This window comes from Branchiostoma lanceolatum, chromosome 19, assembly GCF_035083965.1.
Source record: "Branchiostoma lanceolatum isolate klBraLanc5 chromosome 19, klBraLanc5.hap2, whole genome shotgun sequence".
NCBI lineage: Eukaryota > Metazoa > Chordata > Leptocardii > Amphioxiformes > Branchiostomatidae > Branchiostoma > Branchiostoma lanceolatum.
In genome coordinates this window covers 15,585,509-15,606,242 of record NC_089740.1, presented here as the reverse complement: position 1 = coordinate 15,606,242, position 20,734 = coordinate 15,585,509, and the positions used below count along the sequence as shown (strand labels likewise).

At 44.8% G+C, this 20,734-nt stretch overlaps 3 protein-coding genes across 3 annotated transcripts in view; 2 read left to right on the top strand and 1 right to left on the bottom strand.

The window, feature by feature from the left end:
• The window catches only part of LOC136425212 (uncharacterized), a 55,547-nt gene extending 48,055 nt beyond the window's left edge, over positions 1-7,492 (top strand). The window contains exons 14-21 of the mRNA XM_066414008.1: positions 70-210; positions 818-889; positions 1,812-1,950; positions 2,357-2,438; positions 4,954-5,068; positions 5,605-5,724; positions 6,069-6,145; positions 6,901-7,492. Coding sequence (XP_066270105.1) covers positions 70-210; positions 818-889; positions 1,812-1,950; positions 2,357-2,438; positions 4,954-5,068; positions 5,605-5,724; positions 6,069-6,145; positions 6,901-6,997 — 843 coding nt within the window. The 3' untranslated portion in view covers positions 6,998-7,492. The remainder of the gene's footprint in view (positions 1-69; positions 211-817; positions 890-1,811; positions 1,951-2,356; positions 2,439-4,953; positions 5,069-5,604; positions 5,725-6,068; positions 6,146-6,900) is intronic.
• Positions 7,493-9,830: 2,338 nt separating this feature from the next.
• On the top strand, positions 9,831-17,123 carry LOC136425211 (tripartite motif-containing protein 3-like). The gene is made up of 6 exons (XM_066414006.1): positions 9,831-10,000; positions 12,618-12,925; positions 14,863-15,001; positions 15,212-15,422; positions 15,878-16,054; positions 16,614-17,123. Exons 2-6 carry the CDS (start codon positions 12,715-12,717, stop codon positions 17,121-17,123), a joined length of 1,248 nt encoding a protein of 415 aa, XP_066270103.1. The 5' UTR covers positions 9,831-10,000; positions 12,618-12,714.
• Positions 17,124-17,415: 292 nt separating this feature from the next.
• LOC136425210 (calmodulin-like protein) lies at positions 17,416-19,893 on the bottom strand. The gene is made up of 4 exons (XM_066414005.1): positions 19,876-19,893; positions 19,006-19,180; positions 18,434-18,557; positions 17,416-18,022 (listed from the first exon to the last, which is right to left on the bottom strand). Exons 1-4 carry the CDS (start codon positions 19,891-19,893, stop codon positions 18,013-18,015), a joined length of 327 nt encoding a protein of 108 aa, XP_066270102.1. The 3' UTR covers positions 17,416-18,012.
• Positions 19,894-20,734: the final 841 nt, after the last annotated feature.

The window sequence follows — 20,734 nt, the reverse complement described above, 5'->3', positions numbered from 1 at the left end:
AATAACAATGTGACAAAATTGTCTGTAACAGTGTAACAATGTAACAAACCTGCCCCCCCTCCTCTTCAGGCTCCCGACTCCCAGGACGAGGCGATGGAGTCAGAAGGCGAGGTGGACTCCCGACTGGAGCTCAGACAGAAGAGCCGTAACGGCGTCACGACGCTGCAGAGACAACACACCACGCGGGTTCTACCGCAGGCGCCCAGGAAGGTTCGTGTTTTTATTTTCTTACCGTTCGACTTGAGATATATGTATACCATGTATGAAATATGCTAATCTCTTACACTTCAAGCAGAGATTAGTTTGGAAGATTGTGATCTTCCTACATAATGCCTCTAGTGCCTCTGCTTGGAGAGTATCTACTACCTACCTACCAGATAACGGAAAACGGACACCTGAAAAGGTCACTATCTCCCCACCAGCCTCTGCTTGTAGTGTACTAATCTGTTAGATCAAATCATTGATTCGACGCATACAAAGTTATGTTAACCTAGCCGTTGTTAGCAGGAAAATAGTACTTTCAAGCCACCTGACGACTGCGTGGGTCAAAGGTCAACAGAAGTCGGTATCGCCCGCCGTCCCGGTTCAGAGATGTAAAAGAACATTGCACCATGTTTTCTACCAACACAGAGGCGATTTTACTCTTATCTTCACTCAGATCTTGTTAAACTAAAACTCATAACTGTTTTAAATTAGTTGGATGTGAAAAGAAATACAGGAGCATCTGTTAAAGGGAACGGTTCCCACATAAAAGTTTGATTGCGTCGTCAGCTGTTTTTAATGTTGCGCGGTTCTGACTTTCTGGTTACCCGAACAGATCCTGTCAGCGGGGAACGTCGCACATGTCGCACCCAGCAGACAAATCCCGACTGTCTCTGCGTCAACTCAGGTATAAACCAAATAAACCAATAAGCAAACAAACAAAGGTGAAAGGTCACTTCTCTTGGTGTCAATTACGTCCACAGAAAGACACTGGCCAATTAACTTAACTTTAAAGAATGTTAAATTGGAGAAATGCCATTGCCAATGGAAGGTTTGCATTTTGATTGAAAAGAGAAGAACTTTGATGATTTCAAAACTAGAAGCATTTCACTGCAACTCAAAATATGGTATTGAATCTGTACTACGTTTTCATTTTTGAGTTACAACCTGGCCAGCGGATTTCTGTGGATACTAACAAAAACAAACCTTTTGCAACATTTCTACTAAATCATCTCTTTTTCTAACCACGGTTAACAGGGAGAGGTGGCACGGCGATGACAACCCCATCGGTGACTGGTTAACACTCATAACGATTATCTAACGTTAGCTTTTATATCGTTACTAACAATTAACGATGACTCGTTCACTTTATTACAGAGGGTTTTCATTCATCACTGTTACTCACATGGTTAGGAAACGATTGTTGGTCAAAGGGGATTAGAAGTCGGTGCCGACACCCGTCCAGTTTGATTGACAGCTGGCAGTCTTTTGTGGAAGTCGGTACCAGCGCCCGTCCAATTTGAGTGACAGCTGGCAATCCTGGGTGGAAGTTGGTACCGACGCCCGTACAATTTGAGTGGCAGCTGGCGAGCTTTGGTAGAAGTCGGTACCGACGCCCGTCCAATGTGAGTGACAGCTGGCATTCCTTGGTGGAAGTCGGTACCGACGACCGTCCAATGTGAGTGACAGCTGGCCTGCCTGGATAGAAGTCGGTACCGACGCCCGTCCAATGCCGAAGTCGCATACGCACTTCAAACCGTGAACCAGCTTATACGTTTTCTTTCCTGCTAGTCACTGACGTTTTTGTTCGATGCCTTCTGTCTCGCCAGGTTCTGACCGGAACCACCGCACCTGCTGACCAGAAGATGTTCAAAGTGGTTTTGGCGGGAGACGCGGCCGTGGGGAAGTCATCCTTCATCCTGCGGCTCTGTAAGAACGAGTTCAGACCCAACATGAACTCTACACTAGGTACGGACGTTGTTTTTTTTGTTTTGTTTTTTTGTTTTTGTTTCATGCTTTTTTTATATTTGCCATTCTTTTTGTGGGACATTTCTTTACTTTGAATTCTTTGTCGAACACTTTTGGAAACAATTGATAAAACTCCATCTTTAGACATTGACTGATTCAGACTTCTTAAGACATAGCACAGGTGTGCCATTCATAAGATGTTGTTTTGCCTGTGGCTCCTTTCTTTTTCCTTAACCATTCTATGTTTGGGCCTACTTTCTGGACCGAATATTTCGGGTTGATAAAACATCAGTTTAAGACATTAACTGATTCAGACTTCTTAAGACGTAGCACACTGCAGGTGTGTAGTAAGACGTTGTTTTTTTGTGTCTTAGGTGTGTAATAAGACGTTGTTTTTGTGTCTTAGGTGTGGACTTCCAGATGAAGACCATGGTGATTGACGACACGCCCGTCACACTGCAGATCTGGGACACGGCCGGACAGGAGAGGTCAGTTCCGTTCCGTTTCCGGGTTATTTACGGCATTCACCTTTTCCGTTTCCGGGTTATATCCTGCGTCCATCTTTCCGCTTCCGGCATGTAGTCCTCTATTGTGTTACCGGGCTATATCATGATCATGCATTTAGCTTTTCCGTTGCCGGTCTTTATTGTTCAGTAATCTGTTACGTTTCAAGACAGCATCACTCCGTTACATCTCGCCAACTCTTTCGCATGTGCGAACCTATCAGTTCCTGAGATACATACGGACGATTTTCCGTTTCTGGTAGCAAATTCCGGAATATCGCAAAGTCACACTTCCGGCTTGTCGATGGAATTCTGCTATTTTAGGACTCCATTGCAACCTGGGAACCAATCGGTCACAAATTCACATGCCAGCTCTCAGTATGACTCTTAAGAGTATATCCGTTCTAAACTCCGTTTCCGTTTGCAGATTCCGGAGCATCCGCACTTCCGGCTTGTCGACGGAATTCTGCTATTTTAGGATTTAAGCTGGGAACCAATCGGTCAGAAATTCACATGCCAACCCTCAGTTATGGTACTTAAAAGCACACCGGATGCCGTTCTAAACTCCGTTTCCGTTTGCAGATTCCGGAGCATCGCGAAGTCGTACTTCCGGCGCGCGGACGGCGTGCTGCTGTTGTACGACTGCACGTACGGAACTCACATGACGTATTTCCGTTTCCGTTTGCAGATTCCGGAGCATCGCGAAGTCGTACTTCCGGCGGGCTGACGGCGTGCTGCTGCTATACGACTGCACGTACGGAACTCACATGACGTATTTCCGTTTCCGTTTGCAGATTCCGGAGCATCGCGAAGTCGTACTTCCGGCGCGCGGACGGCGTGCTGCTGTTGTACGACTGCACGTACGGAACTCACATGACGTATTTTCCGTTTCCGTTTTCAGATTCCGGAGCATCGCGAAGTCGTACTTCCGGCGCGCGGACGGCGTGCTGCTGTTGTACGACTGCACGTACGGAACTCACATGACGTATTTCCGTTTCCGTTTGCAGATTCCGGAGCATCGCGAAGTCGTACTTCCGGCGCGCGGACGGCGTGCTGCTGTTGTACGACTGCACGTACGGAACTCACATGACGTATTTTCCGTTTCCGTTTGCAGATTCCGGAGCATCGCGAAGTCGTACTTCCGGCGCGCGGACGGCGTGCTGCTGCTATACGACTGCACGTACGGAACTCACATGACGTATTTTCCGTTTCCGTTTTCAGATTCCGGAGCATCGCGAAGTCGTACTTCCGGCGGGCTGACGGCGTGCTGCTGTTGTACGACTGCACGTACGGAACTCACATGACGTATTTTCCGTTTCCGTTTTCAGATTCCGGAGCATCGCGAAGTCGTACTTCCGGCGGGCTGACGGCGTGCTGCTGTTGTACGACTGCACCTACGGAACTCACATGACGTATTTTCCGTTTCCGTTTTCAGATTCCGGAGCATCGCGAAGTCGTACTTCCGGCGGGCGGACGGCGTGCTGCTGTTGTACGACTGCACGTACGGAACTCACATGACGTATTTTCCGTTTCCGCTTTCAGATTCCGGAGCATCGCGAAGTCGTACTTCCGGCGCGCGGACGGCGTGCTGCTGCTGTACGACTGCACGTACGGAACTCACATGACGTATTTTCCGTTTCCGTTTGCAGATTCCGGAGCATCGCGAAGTCGTACTTCCGGCGCGCGGACGGCGTGCTGCTGTTATACGACTGCACGTACGGAACTCACATGACGTATTTTCCGTTTCCGTTTGCAGATTCCGGAGCATCGCGAAGTCGTACTTCCGGCGCGCTGACGGCGTGCTGCTGCTGTACGACTGCACGTACGGAACTCACATGACGTATTTCCGTTTCCGTTTTCAGATTCCGGAGCATCGCGAAGTCGTACTTCCGGCGGGCTGACGGCGTGCTGCTGCTGTACGACTGCACGTACGGAACTCACATGACGTATTTCCGTTTCCGTTTTCAGATTCCGGAGCATCGCGAAGTCGTACTTCCGGCGGGCTGACGGCGTGCTGCTGCTGTACGACTGCACGTACGGAACTCACATGACGTATTTCCGTTTCCGTTTGCAGATTCCGGAGCATCGCGAAGTCGTACTTCCGGCGGGCTGACGGCGTGCTGCTGCTGTACGACTGCACGTACGGAACTCACATGACGTATTTCCGTTTCCGTTTTCAGATTCCGGAGCATCGCGAAGTCGTACTTCCGGCGGGCGGACGGCGTGCTGCTGCTGTGCGACTGCACCTACGGAACTCACATGACGTATTTCCGTTTCCGTTTGCAGATTCCGGAGCATCGCGAAGTCGTACTTCCGGCGGGCTGACGGCGTGCTGCTCCTGTATGACTGCACCTACGGAACTCACATGACGTATTTTCCGTTTCCGTTTGCAGATTCCGGAGCATCGCGAAGTCGTACTTCCGGCGCGCTGACGGCGTGCTGCTGTTGTACGACTGCACGTACGGAACTCACATGACGTATTTTCCGTTTCCGTTTTCAGATTCCGGAGCATCGCGAAGTCGTACTTCCGGCGCGCTGACGGCGTGCTGCTGTTGTACGACTGCACGTACGAGCAGTCCTTCATGAACGTGCGCGAGTGGGTGGACGCAGTCGAGGTGAGAACCGTCTCTTCTTACAAACCGTCTTAACTTAAGAACCCACTTGTTCGTGTCTGCTTGTCATTCGGCTGTCTGTCTCTTGTCCAGCTAATAAATGAATGAATGAATGAATGAATGAATGAATGAATGAATGAATGAACTTAATTGCTCAACAATCGTGCATGGTAAAATGTATGACATTAAATCAACAATGCAAAAAAGGAAAACGACATGTACGTTCTGACAACAACACAAGTAAGGATTTGAGCTTCACTGGATTTAGAGGCTGCATTTTTCTGAGAGGATATGAGATTTTTTTCAGTCCATCAGAATTATTTGTGTATGTATCAACTTACATTGTTCAGTCGATATAACCTCCCTCTCGTACAAAAAGGCTTCGCTTGGGTGACAGATTCATCATCGTCATTTCATCTATATCAAACTGAATGACGTTTCAGACCTTACCCTTGGTACCATGTCTTCGAAAAGAAGACTTTTTATCATATTTTCTTTTCACGAAACTTATTCCAATTCTATTTCTTATTTTCATAAAGGACGGCGCGCCAAGGACCCTTCCCATCATGCTGTGCGGTAACAAGCTAGACCTGCGCAATGAGGCCATCAAGAGAGGCGACAAGGTCATCCTGAAAGGTCACGGAGAGGAGATGGCCAGAGTGAGTTTTTTTATCAACATCTTCTTTGTTTTATTCTGTTCTGGATGACGACTTCATTGTTTTCGTACTGTCTCCTTGCACAAAATAAAGCTCTTACTAAGAAGATGTAAGTCAGTCGCTGACCCTTCTCAAGTTGAAATGACTGCAACAGACGAGTTTTCATACCAATTTTTGTCTTTTCACTTACTTTTGTCGATATTTTACCCTTTCAGTCATACAAGACGCTTTTGTTTCTTAGGCAGATTTGACCTTAATTTGTGCTTCATCCATTTATTTATCCATCAATTCATCTATTCATTCATTTCTTCCTTCCCTCCTTCCCTCCTTCCTTCCTTCCTCCCCAGGAGCACGGAGCCCTGTTCTGTGAGACGAGCGCGAAGCATGGAGACAACGTGCAGGATGCCGTGGAAAAACTCATGAGGTAAGAGACACGTCAAGATTACTGTTGCCAATTATATCGTTTCCAAACTGCCATAATTTCAATCTGAAAACATCATTTAAAAGCTGACACCCTCCCACTCAGTACTGGCGAGTTTGCTTTGCCAGATGTAGTCGTTAAGGTAAACTAGGTAGCGACTGACTCGCTTCAAGATAACTTTAATCTAAAGTCAATCTATAATACGTGGTTAAAAACCTGCTGACCCACAAATCTTGCTAAAGGTCACTGACGAAAGGGAGTGGATGCTACTTGTAACCTGAAACGTCTGACCGTTTCCAAAATCATATCCAGTTGCTGGAGTAACTGCTTTTTGGCGTGCCTCATAACCTGGATGTCTAACCTTCATTGACGTAACAATTGTTGTGTTGCCAACAATTGTGATTCCATACGTACCCAGGTAATATATGTGTACAAAATGGACAGTAAACAACGTCTAAAAGAAAAAGAGATGGATACGACTATTTTTTCAAAACTGTTCAGGTTTTTTTTTCACATTGTGCTTCGGTCAAGGAAAAGTATACCATTCCGTATATATATACGACTGATGGACACGGTTATGTAAAGATAGTTGGACGTTTATGTTGTGTACGTTATATGCTTGTCTAGCCCATGTCTCATACGGAGTGGTATCTACGTACAAATGTATATTTATATATAGGTATTATTCTCCTTGGGGTGAAGAAAATCCAAGTACATGTAAACAAACAAGTAAACACGAACGTGACGCTGTTTTCCAGACAAATGATGCAGATGGACTCGGAGGAGACGAGATCCAACATTCTGGACCTCAACAAGAAGGAGGAGAAGAAATCTAAGTGCTGCGGAGGGTCGTAGCTACCGTAGCCCACAGGGACAATTCTGCGGGGATCATAGCTACCGTAGCCCACAGGGACAATTCTGCGGGGATCATAGCTACCGTAGCCCACAGGGACCATTCCGCGGAGGATCATAACTACCGTATCCCACAACGACACAGTCTTGCGAGGACTATAACTACGTAGACCACAAAGACACTGCTGCGATTATCGTAACTACGAAGGACTATAACGACAATCAGGTGGGAATCATATCTACCGTAGCCCACAACGACATAGTCTGAAGAAGACTGTAGCTATGATACACTACAATGACAATGCTACGATGATGGTAACTACGATGGACGATAAGGACAATGCTGTGGAGAACCATGACTACGGTAGGATACGGGAAATCGTTGCCTCAGCAAATGCTTGTGGAGGATTGCAACACGGTGCTGCAACTACAACAGAACATTGTCAATGGACCCCGCGATTATTGTAGAACTGGGTACAAGACTGTATAGAACGTTTCTATACTGTATAGAACGTCCTCTAGTGAATTGTGTGACACTCCGATTGACACTTTTGTAAAGTGTCAAAATAATGTACCACACTGTACCATAGACGTAGAGATGTTCCGATAAAAACTGTAGTTTTAAGAAAAAAGGTTATTGTATATAAAAGTAAAGAAAGGAAAGTAGTATTTTTATTGAATATATGTACTATAGATAGATATCTTGGAATATGTATCTGGTTAGTATTTTTATACTGATCAGTTCTAAGAAGTATATTTATTAGTAAAAGGGGACTATATATTAAGTAAAAAAAGACGGGTTTAATGAAAAGTTTTAATTTCCCACCAAACTTGTGAAATATCTTTTGTAAATGAGAACGGTTGGTTTTAACATTTGCAGCCTAACTCCTTCAGGTTCATCACGAAGCATCATGGGAGTGACCTTTGACCTTTTATGATAGATTCTACATTGTATTAAACGAGAATTTGCAATGTGGAATGAATATTAAGTTCCTGAAACGATTTTTGTTGACAATTACAAAAGAATTAGAAGTTTTTTATAACGAATTTTGCCTCAAATAATGTCATGTCATGTACAATTTTGGAAGAATTAATGGTTGAATATGAAATGTCCAAGACGACGACTTTTAAGTCAAGACGCGAAATCGTACAGTCCTAAAAATGTTCTGTAGAATTGTGAGCATGTCTTAACTATAAACGCGCACAGTTCCATGGAGTACCCGTCGATTGCGTAATGTATCACGTGTTCTATGCAGACCACCCGATAACCGTGACGTCACAGTGACGACACACTAGCCCCCGTTTCTAAATTTTTCCACCATTCGTCCATATTTTTCTCATAAACATGATTAAATGCATGACATCATCTCCACATATATCGATTTTAATGTGCCCCTTCAAAAATGGTTAATATATAGTGGCATATTTCTGTTTTTTTCATCACACGGATGAATATGTTTCAAAACGTGCTGCGATATGGCGACGTACTATCCCTTCCCTCATGTCCCTAGCATAAGTTTTGGGTGCATGGAAGACGACATCCATGCAAGCAGATTTGTTCGCACTCGACTTTGACTGAAATATGTTTCATGACAAACAATATCTATTACTTTTGCCCTGACGTCACAATGACTCCGATTTCGTCGTTAAGGTTAAAATTTTACACGAGACCAGCTTTGCATTATGCCATGGCTTCGGTGTCTACGATGTTATTGTGTTCGCTCATAAGGATGTACATATTGTCTATTTTTATGTATATTGTTGAATTCTCAACGTCTTTTCTGTTGCGAAGTGAACAGATATTGATGCGTTGAACGGAAGAAGAAGAGGAGGAGAATAAATTCATGAAAAACACCCTGTGTCTGTGTCCGTTTTTTCCTTGTGACTTGTGTTCTCGGGGATTGTCCAATTTGATATAATCTGAGTTGAAATGGCCTTTTCGGGGCGCTTAAAGAGTCTAACGATGTAACATAAAAACATATGAATTGATATGGGGATTATATATTAGTTTGTATCAAATTTACACAATGTGCACGTAAAGCATACAAACTCATATGAAACATCGTCTAAGCGCATCCGCTATATGTTGATTCAAACAAATCTAACTATTTCTTATACGAATTCCTATGTGTGGAATAAAATTCATGCATAAATAACCATTCTATTCATTCACTTTTTATCTATTCATTTGCGTCAGGCACATGGCCAATATCAATGCAGAAATGTTTGCGGGGATTCAATTTTGCGGTATGTAGAAAATGGAGTGTTTTCGGTGGTTCTGAGTTTGCGTTTGAAACAATAGCTGATAGCAATACAGTTACAGAATGGAACGCCTTTTCGCGGTGGATTTATGTTCGCGGTAAAGAGTTCACCGCGAAAACCGTGAAGATTAAACCACCGCGAACATTTTTGCATTTACAGTATTTTCTGTCGTAGATTTCGCATGCCTGACACGTCCAGCCTACATGCAAAACATCTGATACGGGTCATCGTTCTCATCCACATCCGGGGCTTCTCGGTTTTAAGCGACTCTATTGTTATTTCTGTCATGTCCTGAGGGCTAACTGACAATAACGGCCTGTACCACTGCGCGGCCCTGAAAGGGTATATCAGCGCTCGTGAATACGTGCCATTTATATTCCTTCCTTCCTTCCTTCCGTCATTAATTCATTCATTAATTCATTCAATGCCATCCATTCATTCAACAACTTCTGTCCATCCATTCATTCATTCATTCATTCACTCATTCATACACGCAAAGCAATTCACACAGCCATGTATACGGTCATGACCTATCATGGTGTGAAGAGATTCTCTGTAACCCCGTGAGAGCCTCTGCTGGCAACAAGAGCCCAGCTGTTAGGCGAGGTGAAAGTTGACTGTCGGCTCAGGTAGATTTAAACCGACAGCCGCGACAGTTCGGCCGCAGGTAGCACACACGGGATGTCACCTGCACACCTGAGACGTTCGTGACGTAGAGACGTCACATGTAAGGACGTACAACAGGTAAGATGTACAGGTAGACAGGTGAGGTGTGTAGGAAAGTGGGGAGGGGGGCTGAGGTGTTTCTGTGGCTGGTAAAGCATGTGAGGCACGAGTCTTATATTTACAGTGCAGTGCACGACTTGTAGGGTAACAGAACAGTTTTGTAGTTAGCGTTGGTAAGTGTCAGCTGTACAAAGGTGAGTCTGTAAAACATGCGAGACACGTCTTGTGTTAACACTAACAGTGCAGTGTATCTGTTAAAACGGGTACCGACTTGTAGGGTAACAGAACAGTTTTGTGGAGAGTTGGTGTCAACTGTGTAAAGCCGCTGTCACATACGTCGTACTACAGTGACATCCTCGATAGATAGCTTTAAACAACGTCAACAGCTATAAGTGCAGAGGTCAGGTGTGACAGGCCGTGCAGTGTAAATGTGCCATTAAAGCTGGTGTGTTACAACTAAGACTGGTTCCATCAGCTGTACAGATACGGAAACAGGCAGATACACGGATGTTCAGTAGGGGACATTCTTTAACTCACTGGAAACGGTGGTTGAATTTGATTGATACAACAAACGTACCGGGACATCTACAGCATACTAGGGGTCGACTTGAGCTCGGGCATGTTGTAATGGATTGCATTCCTCATTTCGGATGGTGACGCCCCCGTTTATGAGGGAGCGTCGGGCGTATTGCCTCAAGCGTAGCCCTCTGCACGTAAAAGAACCCAACACACTTATCGAGAAGAGTAGGGGTGACCCGGTGTGCTTGGTCAAAAACGCGAGCCGTGGCGAGGCCGCATTGCACTACCACTAGCTACTTGAAAAAGCATCATATGCTTCAGCTTAATTGAGGATGACTGCTTTACTTTACTTAACTTTACTTTACTTTGGAGGCAGTGAAAGACGAAAAGCCCCACGTTTTCTATAAGTTGTTGCTTCTTATAAGTTCTATGATTTTACTTTTTGTTCGTCCGTGAATGTTTGAAAGTTGGGGTATTTCGTGATGTTTTCTTTGAACAATTTGTTTCTTTCGTTATGGTTCACTGAACAATTGGAGATAAGATGTGTTAATATCATACGGATAGTGAGCAAATAGGGCAAGGGTACATTGAACAATCAGGGCTCTGTATGACACAATCACCGCCTTCTTTCATGTCAATCAAAATCATTCCGCTCCAGTTTTAATATTTGCCCAATTTTAGATTATCCAGATGATGGTCATTTCCCATAATCTGTCAGTTTTTCCGTAAAAAAACACATACATAAAGTTCACATTTAGCTTTACACGTGGTATATGTGTGAGCCATTAGGCACGAAAGGTGCCCCAATCACACCGTAGTTCATCCAAGTGAGACGATGGCCAGGTAGATCCGCACGTGGATGGGCAGGTGAGAGGACAGGTGAGAGGACAGGTGTGCCTGCGGGCTGGGGGTACCTGTCCCTGCGACCGGGGCAAACCCGTGTGGCGGCACGGGACGGGCGTCGTGTGCGTCCCACAGTCATCACGCCCCCGTTCTTGTTCTTGTTTAATTTTGTTTTGTTTCTCGAGCTCGGGGATCTGTGAACATTGGCCGGGCTCTAAAAATGACCTAACATGACCTAAATCTTAAGGGCCTCTTCAAAACCAATAGACTGTCTACATTGTGTTATCTTTCTGGAGATCAAGATACGTTCGAGATACAGTCTCATGAAATTGGGTCGTCTTGGAGATTCCAATTGCGACTGAATTCAAATATTTTCGTCTGTTTGCATACTTCGTCACATGTTTTGCTTCTTGTGTGTGGTGATTTCGCTTGAATAAGCGTGTTTTGTATGATTGCGGCATCACTATGTGTTGTTTTTCATGTTGCAATAGAAAAAAAGATCGAAAAAAAACATTTGCGTTCTGACCCCCGCGACTGAGTACGACAGGTATGGCCAGCTAGCTAGGGATGTGACTTACTACTAGTATTACAAACGGAATTGTCACATGCAAAAAGTCTGAATTCACAAATCATGATTTCTTTAAGTATATAGCGGCACCCCTTGTCACTACAATTCGAGTCTTATAGACGAATATTCATCTTAGTTCACGAATGATGATTTGCTAAAATACATGGCGGGACCCTTTGTCATTGCGCACTCCGGATGTTTAAGGCACGTTAAATACGGTTGTTAGAAGTGAGTAAGGAGAGTAATTATCAGCCACTTAGAGGTCTGTTTACAGACGAGTATGGTTCAGCGGCTCGTGTTGTCACCGTTCTGAACGGGTCGCCGACATCCGGACATGCAGGCTAGTAGATAAACAACTGTCTACCTGGGCTTACTAAAGCTAGTCCTGAGGAAAATAGTCGTCCCTTTTTTCCTCGCACTAAACGTTAAACGTCCATTCATGATCTTAGGAAAACTCCATATAAACCTCCCTGGTGTGCATGTTTCTTTAAGAATGATGTGTGAAAAATAGTTTAACGAGCTTGTTTCCAGTCACACCGCCGTCTCCTTTTTAGCTGGACTGAAGACTGAGTAACTTAAGCCTTAAAAGGCGCGAAAATCAACACGAACATTCCCAGGCGGTGACGTCATGGCAAACGGGGCAAATCCAAGATGGCGATCCTACATTTTGTTTCTTGATAACATCACAGTCTTCTCTTTCAACAGGAATGAACTTCAAGCCTTAGAAGGCGCGAGCGAAGATTTCAACAACATTCCCAGAAGGTGACGTCACAATCAAACGACAACCCAGAACAAATCCAAGATGGCGGCGGCGGCGAGCGGACGTTCGAGGACGTCGAGCTGTTCTGGGAACGAGATGCTGACGTGCGGGATCTGCCTAGACACGTACACGCGCCCTAAACTGCTGCCGTGCGCGCACTCCTTCTGCGAGGACTGTCTCCAGGGCATGGTCGGGTGGAGGATATCCATGTCATGTCCCAACTGTAGAAAGGACGTCAAACTACCAGACACAGGTGAATAGTAGTTTATAGACCTTTATAGTTTTACCTAGTGTACTCCTAGCCTTCTGCGAGGACTGTGTATGTCTCCAGGGCATGAATGGTGGAGGATCTCTATGTCATGTCCGAACTGTAGGAAAGACGTCAAACCGCCAGACACAGGTGAATAGTAGTAGTTTATAGACCTTTATAGTTTTACCTAGTGTACTCCTTCTGTGAGGACTGTCTACAGGGCATGGTGGGGTGGAGGATATCTATGTCATGTCCCAACTGTAGAAAAGACGTCAAACTGCCGGACACAGGTGAATATATATACCCTTTCATAGAAAGCTATAAGTTTTGTTTTACTAGGGTGAGTATTACCCCGCCTGCGCTGTGATGACTGTCTACAACACATGGTTGGATGGAGAATCCCTATGCCGTGTCTCAACTGTAGGAATTATGTCAAATTTCCAGACACGGGTAAATATATCAAGAAAGCTAAAAGATTTGTTTTTGCCAGAGCCAAGAGTAGCCAAACGTCGTACTCATTTTGTGAGGACTGTCTTCAAGACATGGTCGGATGTAGAATCTCTATGTCATGTTCTAACTGTAGGAAGGATGTCGAACCTCCAGACACAGGCGAATTCTTCTGTCCTTATATAATAGTCGTCTATGATAAGATACCTTCGGTTACGACAGGTTAGCGAAGGGGCCTTAGACGACACGAGAGCAAATTGGGGACAGTCTCGGGACTGCCGTGAGCAAGTTGTACAAAATTCAGCTGTCATGTGATGAAAAACGTTGTACAGTTGTTCCGGCAACTTACTTTCTTGAAAACATTCTAGATATTGTAAGTTTGAAAAGACAAAACATCGATTTCATATTTTTGGCAGGGATATATCTGCGTCCTCTCCAAACTGTAGGGAGAATATCAAAGTCCCTTACTCTAAGACTTTGTGGCCGTCTTAGCCACTTTTCAGCCTTGATTTACGGTCTTTCCGGTGTTGACACTTGTGTCCCCATTCCTAAGACGTGACCGCTTCCGTTAAGACACCACGCAATCGTGCCCCCATCCGCAAGACGTACCCACTATATCCTTAAGACATCACACACTCTTCCTTGGCCGGCTCAGGTTTGTTGAGGTATGTGAGCCGGCGTGTTTAATAGTGCGAGGAATGTTCGGGGATCAGCCATAGAGACAGGAGTTCGTACAAAACTGGCGCACGGACAAAACTTGGGGTTAAGACAGTTCAGACCTTCCTATTATTACAGAACAACCGACGTTACTGTCTTTGACCCAGCTCGAGCTAAATTTGGGTACGTATGTTAAGATTCTGAAACTGTTTTTACCTCAGCGACGCTGTTTTTTGGTGTTAAGTTAACCGTTAGAATGTAGGGGCCAACCCATAAGCCTGTAGAAAATGGACCCACAGTCAGAGACTAAACAGACGACTGGCAGATTTGGGGGTTAATTCAGTTCAAACGTTCTGGTATTACTATATTTGGCCTTGTTTAGGCTCCCTTCGAAGGTGAGTTGGTAATAATTCTGTGATATTGATAGTTTTTAGCTGGAAATGTTGATATTTGGCTCTATTCAGTTTTCCTTTCCAGTTGATTCTATAACGATTATGTGACGATGTTTTTGTATGCCTAAACTATGGCTAAGGAGACTGGTTGGTGGTCTGTTTGTATTGCCAATGAGGTTACGTTCGGGCAATGACCTTTTTTTTAGGAAACCTTGATATTACAATCAAAACATGGAAGAAGTCAAGGTCAGTTCTGATTAAAGAAAGTCATTTAATAGGTTTCATGATGCCGCTTTCATTTTTCATTTACATGTCTCTTAGCTTCTTACAGGATGATCAGTCAGTTTCCACCTTTCGGTGATTTCATGGTACCGGCACTTTTAACACCTGCCAAGTTACAGACTGAAGTTGAGCATCTTAAGACAGACTTTGTGTTTTCCCCAGGTGTCCGCGGGTTACCTGAGAACTTCTGGGTCGGTAACCTGAGACAGGTGCTGTCGGAACGGCGCGAGCTGGAGGTCAGGGAACTGGGCATGCGCAGGGAAGGACGGGAATGTACCACTCACGAGGGGGAACAACTTAGGTGCGTTCTCATTTTTTATTATTTGTTGTTGTAGTTTATAAATGAAATAGACTACGTTGAAAACGTACCCAGATCCAAATCCTTCTAAAAGAATCCAATGAAATTATAACGATAACAACAAATGCACTTTTATTGACTTTTCGTCCATCTTTAAGACCTTTTTCAGGGTACTGAACAACATATGACGTCATATTGATTTGCATGTTCTAGATATTTCTGCACCCGCTGTGACGAAACCGTGTGCTCTGAGTGCATGATTCTGGGCCACAAAAACCATGACGTCACGAGGCTCGGTGACGTGCTAGAGCAGCAGAGGGCAAAGGTGAAAGTTCAGCTGGAGAGTGGCAGGAAGCGCGCGCAAGAGCTGACGGGAAGGCTGCGGGAGATGGCGGAAACGGATGCTGAGCTGAACGCCAGGCAGGTGAGAAACCGCGCCTTATATGGTGTTTGCACTCACGTGATTTTGACGTCAGCATTGTCCACCATGCTGGCTGATTAACCTTTATCATTGTGCATCTCGCTGGTCATGCGCAGTTGAAACCCGGACAGGCTTATAGCCAGCTCTCTTAAAAGCCAATCTACTCTGTATAAAACATAACCACGATGGAAAGCTACAGAAACCAAAGTAGCTACTCTTTTAGTTGTGTATATTGTTTAAATATTTGTCAAAAAGAAACCAGATTGTTGCTATTAGTCTATGTCTGATGTTCTCATCAGTTTAGCTTTAAGCAGTTTTTCCTTCATGTGAACATTGATCTGCGGGAAGTGACGTAAAGGTAAAAAAAATGATGACGTACTTCCGTTTTCCAGGAATGCGCGAATAAGACAGAAAATGACGTAAAGGTAGAAGAATGATGACGTACTTCCGTTTTCCAGGAACGCGCGAAGAAGAGCATCCAGGAAGCGACTGACCAGCTGATCGACGCCATCGCCAAGGAGAAGGTGGCGCTGCTGGAGAACCTGGACACGAGTCACCAGGCCGCCAGAAACGTCATCGCTGACGTCAGAACTCAGGTGGGGCATGGGAACGAGATCGCTACGCATGAGGGAAAGGTGGGAAAACGTGGTAACACACAAATTGACTTAAGGTGTGTTCGGGAAAAACTGGGGGGAAAACTGAACGACACTCTCCACAACAGTTTATTTATCTATTTATTCATCTTCACAGATTAAAAATCTGTTCGGAGCCGGCAACAGAAAACTGGTTTCTCTACAGCCGGCTCCTCCACGAGATAGACCAGGGAGCTTTTGATAAAAGCCTTTGATCAAAGTTCCTTGAATAGACCGATCCTTGCTTTAACCAATAAGAGATAACATTGCATTTCTACGTTCAGATTTTACTACCATTTCGTTGTTTTTTGAAGGCGGTAATGTGCTGTGGGATCGGTCTACTGCATTTCACGTTTTGTTAACGTGGTTCAGATACGGGCTTGTTGAGAGTGCTGAAAGGGATGCTTAAAGCAGGGAAAATTAGTACCATTATGCTTGCCATAGATTCTTGTTTTAAAGGTGATGCCAAAATATCACTGACCTTAACAGGATGTTAATGGCTGGCCCTGCTCCTTATAAGGAAGTTAAAGAAACTAAGGTGGCTCACGTGATTTGTCCTCAGATTGAGCAGGACCTGGGCGGTTTGATGTTGACCTTGAACCGAGCCGAGGCCGCGACCTCTGCAGACGACCCTTCCGACATCCTCGACTCCAAACACAAACTCGCCGCGATCAAGATGGACACCGTCTACTCCTGCCCCCTCCCCAACTTCAGCTTCACGTCTTCCAAGGTCATCTCCGCCAAGGTCAAGGTCGGGCAGCTCTCTGTGATCAAGGACGTTCCTCCTAGCAACAACAACAACCGGCCACATTGCGCAGGCGCACGCAGAAAGGACAGCCGTGTACAGAGACTCGGTACCGCTACGCTGCGGCTTCTGAAGAGACCCGCGTTTTGGGCGGTCGTCATGAGTGTTGTGATTCTTGTCTGCGCAATGTTGTTCGCGCCGGTCAGTGTTAGTGATTACCTGCAGTACGGCGATGAACAGGAAGGGGGCGCTTCAAGCTTCTCTGCCTACTGGGAGTCCATAGGGTCAAAGTTCAAAGTTTTGATAGTTTTTTTCTACTTCTATTAGTTTATATGTTTGGAAAGAGGGAATTGCGGAAAGAAACCTTACAGGTATGATTTTTTTCTCTTAATCTTTTGGGATGAGTTTTTTTTTTAAATCCTCCTATCTATCCTTTAAAGCTGTGCCATAACTAAGGCATTCTTTTTTTCAAAATATCGTACCTACCTTTTAAAAAGGGTACCTTAGCTTAAATAGAAAAAAAATATAATAAATGATAAATATAGCTTACTTATAGCTTGTGTTTGATTATATGGGACAGTCAGGAGTACAAAAATTTGGAGACACATTCATACAGATATCCATGTTTAACTATTTATTTCAGCGCATTGTTAGCCATGTTAGCCACGCCATGTACCGTTCACTGATACAGTTATAAGGTCTATATAAACGGCATACCACGAGATTGTATATTATGCCACAGCAACATATACGTACAAATACGCCATACAAACAAGAATGACATTTCAATATGAAGGCTTGTGATGTTACAACATGTATATACTCTTGTATCAAATCTAGTCAAACATGCGGTCATATCGATATGGAATCATTTCCAAACGATTTGATTAATAAAAGACAACAAACACGTTGCATTTCATCATATCCAAGAGTACGTGCATTTTTCTTGGCGTCAGTAATAAACAATCAACATGCACAGGCGTAAATATTTCTGCCTAGTATACGTTTCACCCGAACTCACACTCAACACCCGTACGTCATGAAACTCGTCACTTAAATTTTCTATCATTCATGTTGTTACTGGCCATACAATGATTTTTCACAGGCCATTTGGACGATCCTGTTTTTTCCTTCTTTCACATCTTCCAGAGTCAGTGTGATAATGCCTTGTAGTACCCACTATTAGCTGTACGAGGCTTTCGGCGCCGCGTCTTACTTAGATCTTCCTGCAAGAAGAACAAAAGATACCAGGCAAATGAGTGCAATTCCAAGATCGTTTGCATGCATTCTTGTAACTTTAAGAAACAGCTGGCCATTTTCAGTGTTCAGAAGATATTCAAATTAAAAGAGGAATCAGCAGCAGCAACTTGCAACATGTCGCCATCATTCCCTGAACCCCACCCTTACACAAGCGTCCCATTTCGGAACCGGGGCCCGACCGGGCAGTTTGCTGGAACAAAAAGCATGATACAAAAGACGACAAAACATAAGCAAACTAGTCGTCAACATGATTGGTGAAATTTTCTTCATAGACACTTTTATTTTTCGTTTCCGCAAACAGCCCAGACCCCGGTTTGGAAATGTGACCCCGACGTGACACAATCCTGGCCGTCCACCATCGCCCCCTAGCGACTCACCTCATGTAGCGTAGCCCCCTGGAGAACTCCATGTAGTCGATGGTGCGGCTGTTGTCCGTGTCGAGCAGCTTGGCCAGGAGATGTAGCTCTGCGAGACTACAGGGGGCGCCCAGCCGCTGCATTCCTACAACAGGGAGACACTTTCGTTAGCGACACCTGGCGAGTTGTCTCGAGACTGCAGGGGGCGCCAAGCCAAGCCAAATCAATCTTTTCTTCCACCAAACTCTATTCCCCTCTCTCATCCTCATTTTCTCTCTCTCCCTTTCTCTCTCACTCTCTCTCATTCGTTCAATCCTCCCTCTCTCTCATTCTCTCAATTTCTCCCTCTCATTCGTTCAATGCTCCCTTCTATCTCATTCTCTCCCTCCCCCTCTCTCCCTCTCTCCTTCGTTCAACCCTCCCTCTCTCTCATTCTCTCCCTTTCTCTCGCCCCCTTTCTCCCCTCTCTCTCTCTCCATCTCCCCCTCTCTCCATCTCTCTCTCCCCTCTCTCTTTCTCCCTCTCTCTCTCCATCTCTCTCTCCTCCATCTCTCTCCCTCTCTCCCTCTCCCATTCCCTCTCTCCCCACTGACCTTCCTTGAACTCCTGGTAGGACACGACGCTGTCTCCGTTCTTGTCGAACTGGCGGAAGAGGTCGATGACCCTGCCGTTGTTCTGACGCATCCAGTGGTTCATCCGCGCCACGTAGTCGTTAAACAGGTCCTTGTCCGACAGGATCTTTTCACACTCCTGGTCTAAATGGGCGTCCTGAGGGAGACAAAGGTTTCCCAGGTCCACAAGGTATCCTTAAGGATTATGACTAAATAAATAAACCAGAACACGAGATTGAAAAACCCAGATGTTACACTGCAATACTGTAACGAACCACTAGCTATGTGGCCAATAATCTGATCATTTCCAGGTCTCATCAAGACCTACTCACATACTAAATATCAAGACAACCCACCCAGGCCTTCTCAAGTTATGCTGTTTATCCACACGCACACACACACATACATACAAATATACACACACCACCCAAAACATAATCTTCTTAGCGAAGGTAATGAATAAATTAACAGCCATGTTGATTCTATGATATGGATGATATGCTCTGGGAACTAAGAGAAAACTGATGTAATGCTCAAGAAACAATGCGTTACTTGCCGTACTAGAAGCCATGATGTTTCTCGGTATAGCTGGTCTGAATACAAGAAAATTCAGAGTTAAAAATCATACGTTATACGTTTTAAAAGACTGACGTCATCTTAGATCTACTAAAAGGGGACGTGCTGTGTATTTTTCCTTAGACTGTCTACAGTAAACTAAATGCAGCATCATAGCAAGCGATCACAGTTTCTTCTCATTGACAAGTAAAGTAAAGAAACGCCAGACCCAAGACTCTTTCCCCTGACTAGCACACGTTCAAGTTCCTCCGTGAAAAACACAAATTCAAGACGTACCACAAGCGGAATTTCCATCCTTAAGGGCCAAACATCAGACTTACGTCACCCAACAGTAAGGATCTCATCCTCCTAAGACGTGTGAAGACTTGGCTCAAATCAAGACGCGGGTCTCTTTAAGTCAGGAGAATAGAAATTCTGAAGGCTTAAGCCTAAAAGACAGAACAACCACTGCTTATGATGCTGCAAACGGCTGCCGGCCACAGGTGTTTTTCTGCTCGACTGGACGATGAAATCAAGCTAAGAACAACTCAGCCTCCCAAAACAACACTTTCCTTTTTGACTAGCGCTAATAACAGCTATCATATTTCCTGACCATGCATACGGTAAGTTCATGTTTCAAGCAATACTGATGACAAAATGTAGAAAATAGAAGTAACCATCCTACCTGTCCCTGTACCTGTAGCACCTGTACCTTTACCTGTCCTTCCTGTACCTGTCTCACCTGGTGTCATCTGAAGATAAACAGGTGATCATGACGGGTTCTAAGTGGATCCTCCCGGGCGTACTTTAAGGAAGTAACGGGCAAATTCGTAGAAAACGTTGTTTCACATCCACAAGGTTTGTATTTTCTGATATGATTCTCACTATGGAGAACCTATGTAGATGCTATGGTCATACAATGAGGTCTAAATAGACTACAATACATGTACAATAAGGTAATAACAAAGGGCAAGTAGTAGTGGACAGCCTCAAGTCAACCGTGCACACCTCACGCCACATCTTTAGAAAGGACGTTGTAGCCACATACATATAGTTCCCGTTTAGAACGTCATTCGAGACCACAACCAGTTCCCCAACAATGCATATGCATCTCTCTATATCTGTCTCTCTCTGTGTCTCTCTCTCTGTGTCTCTC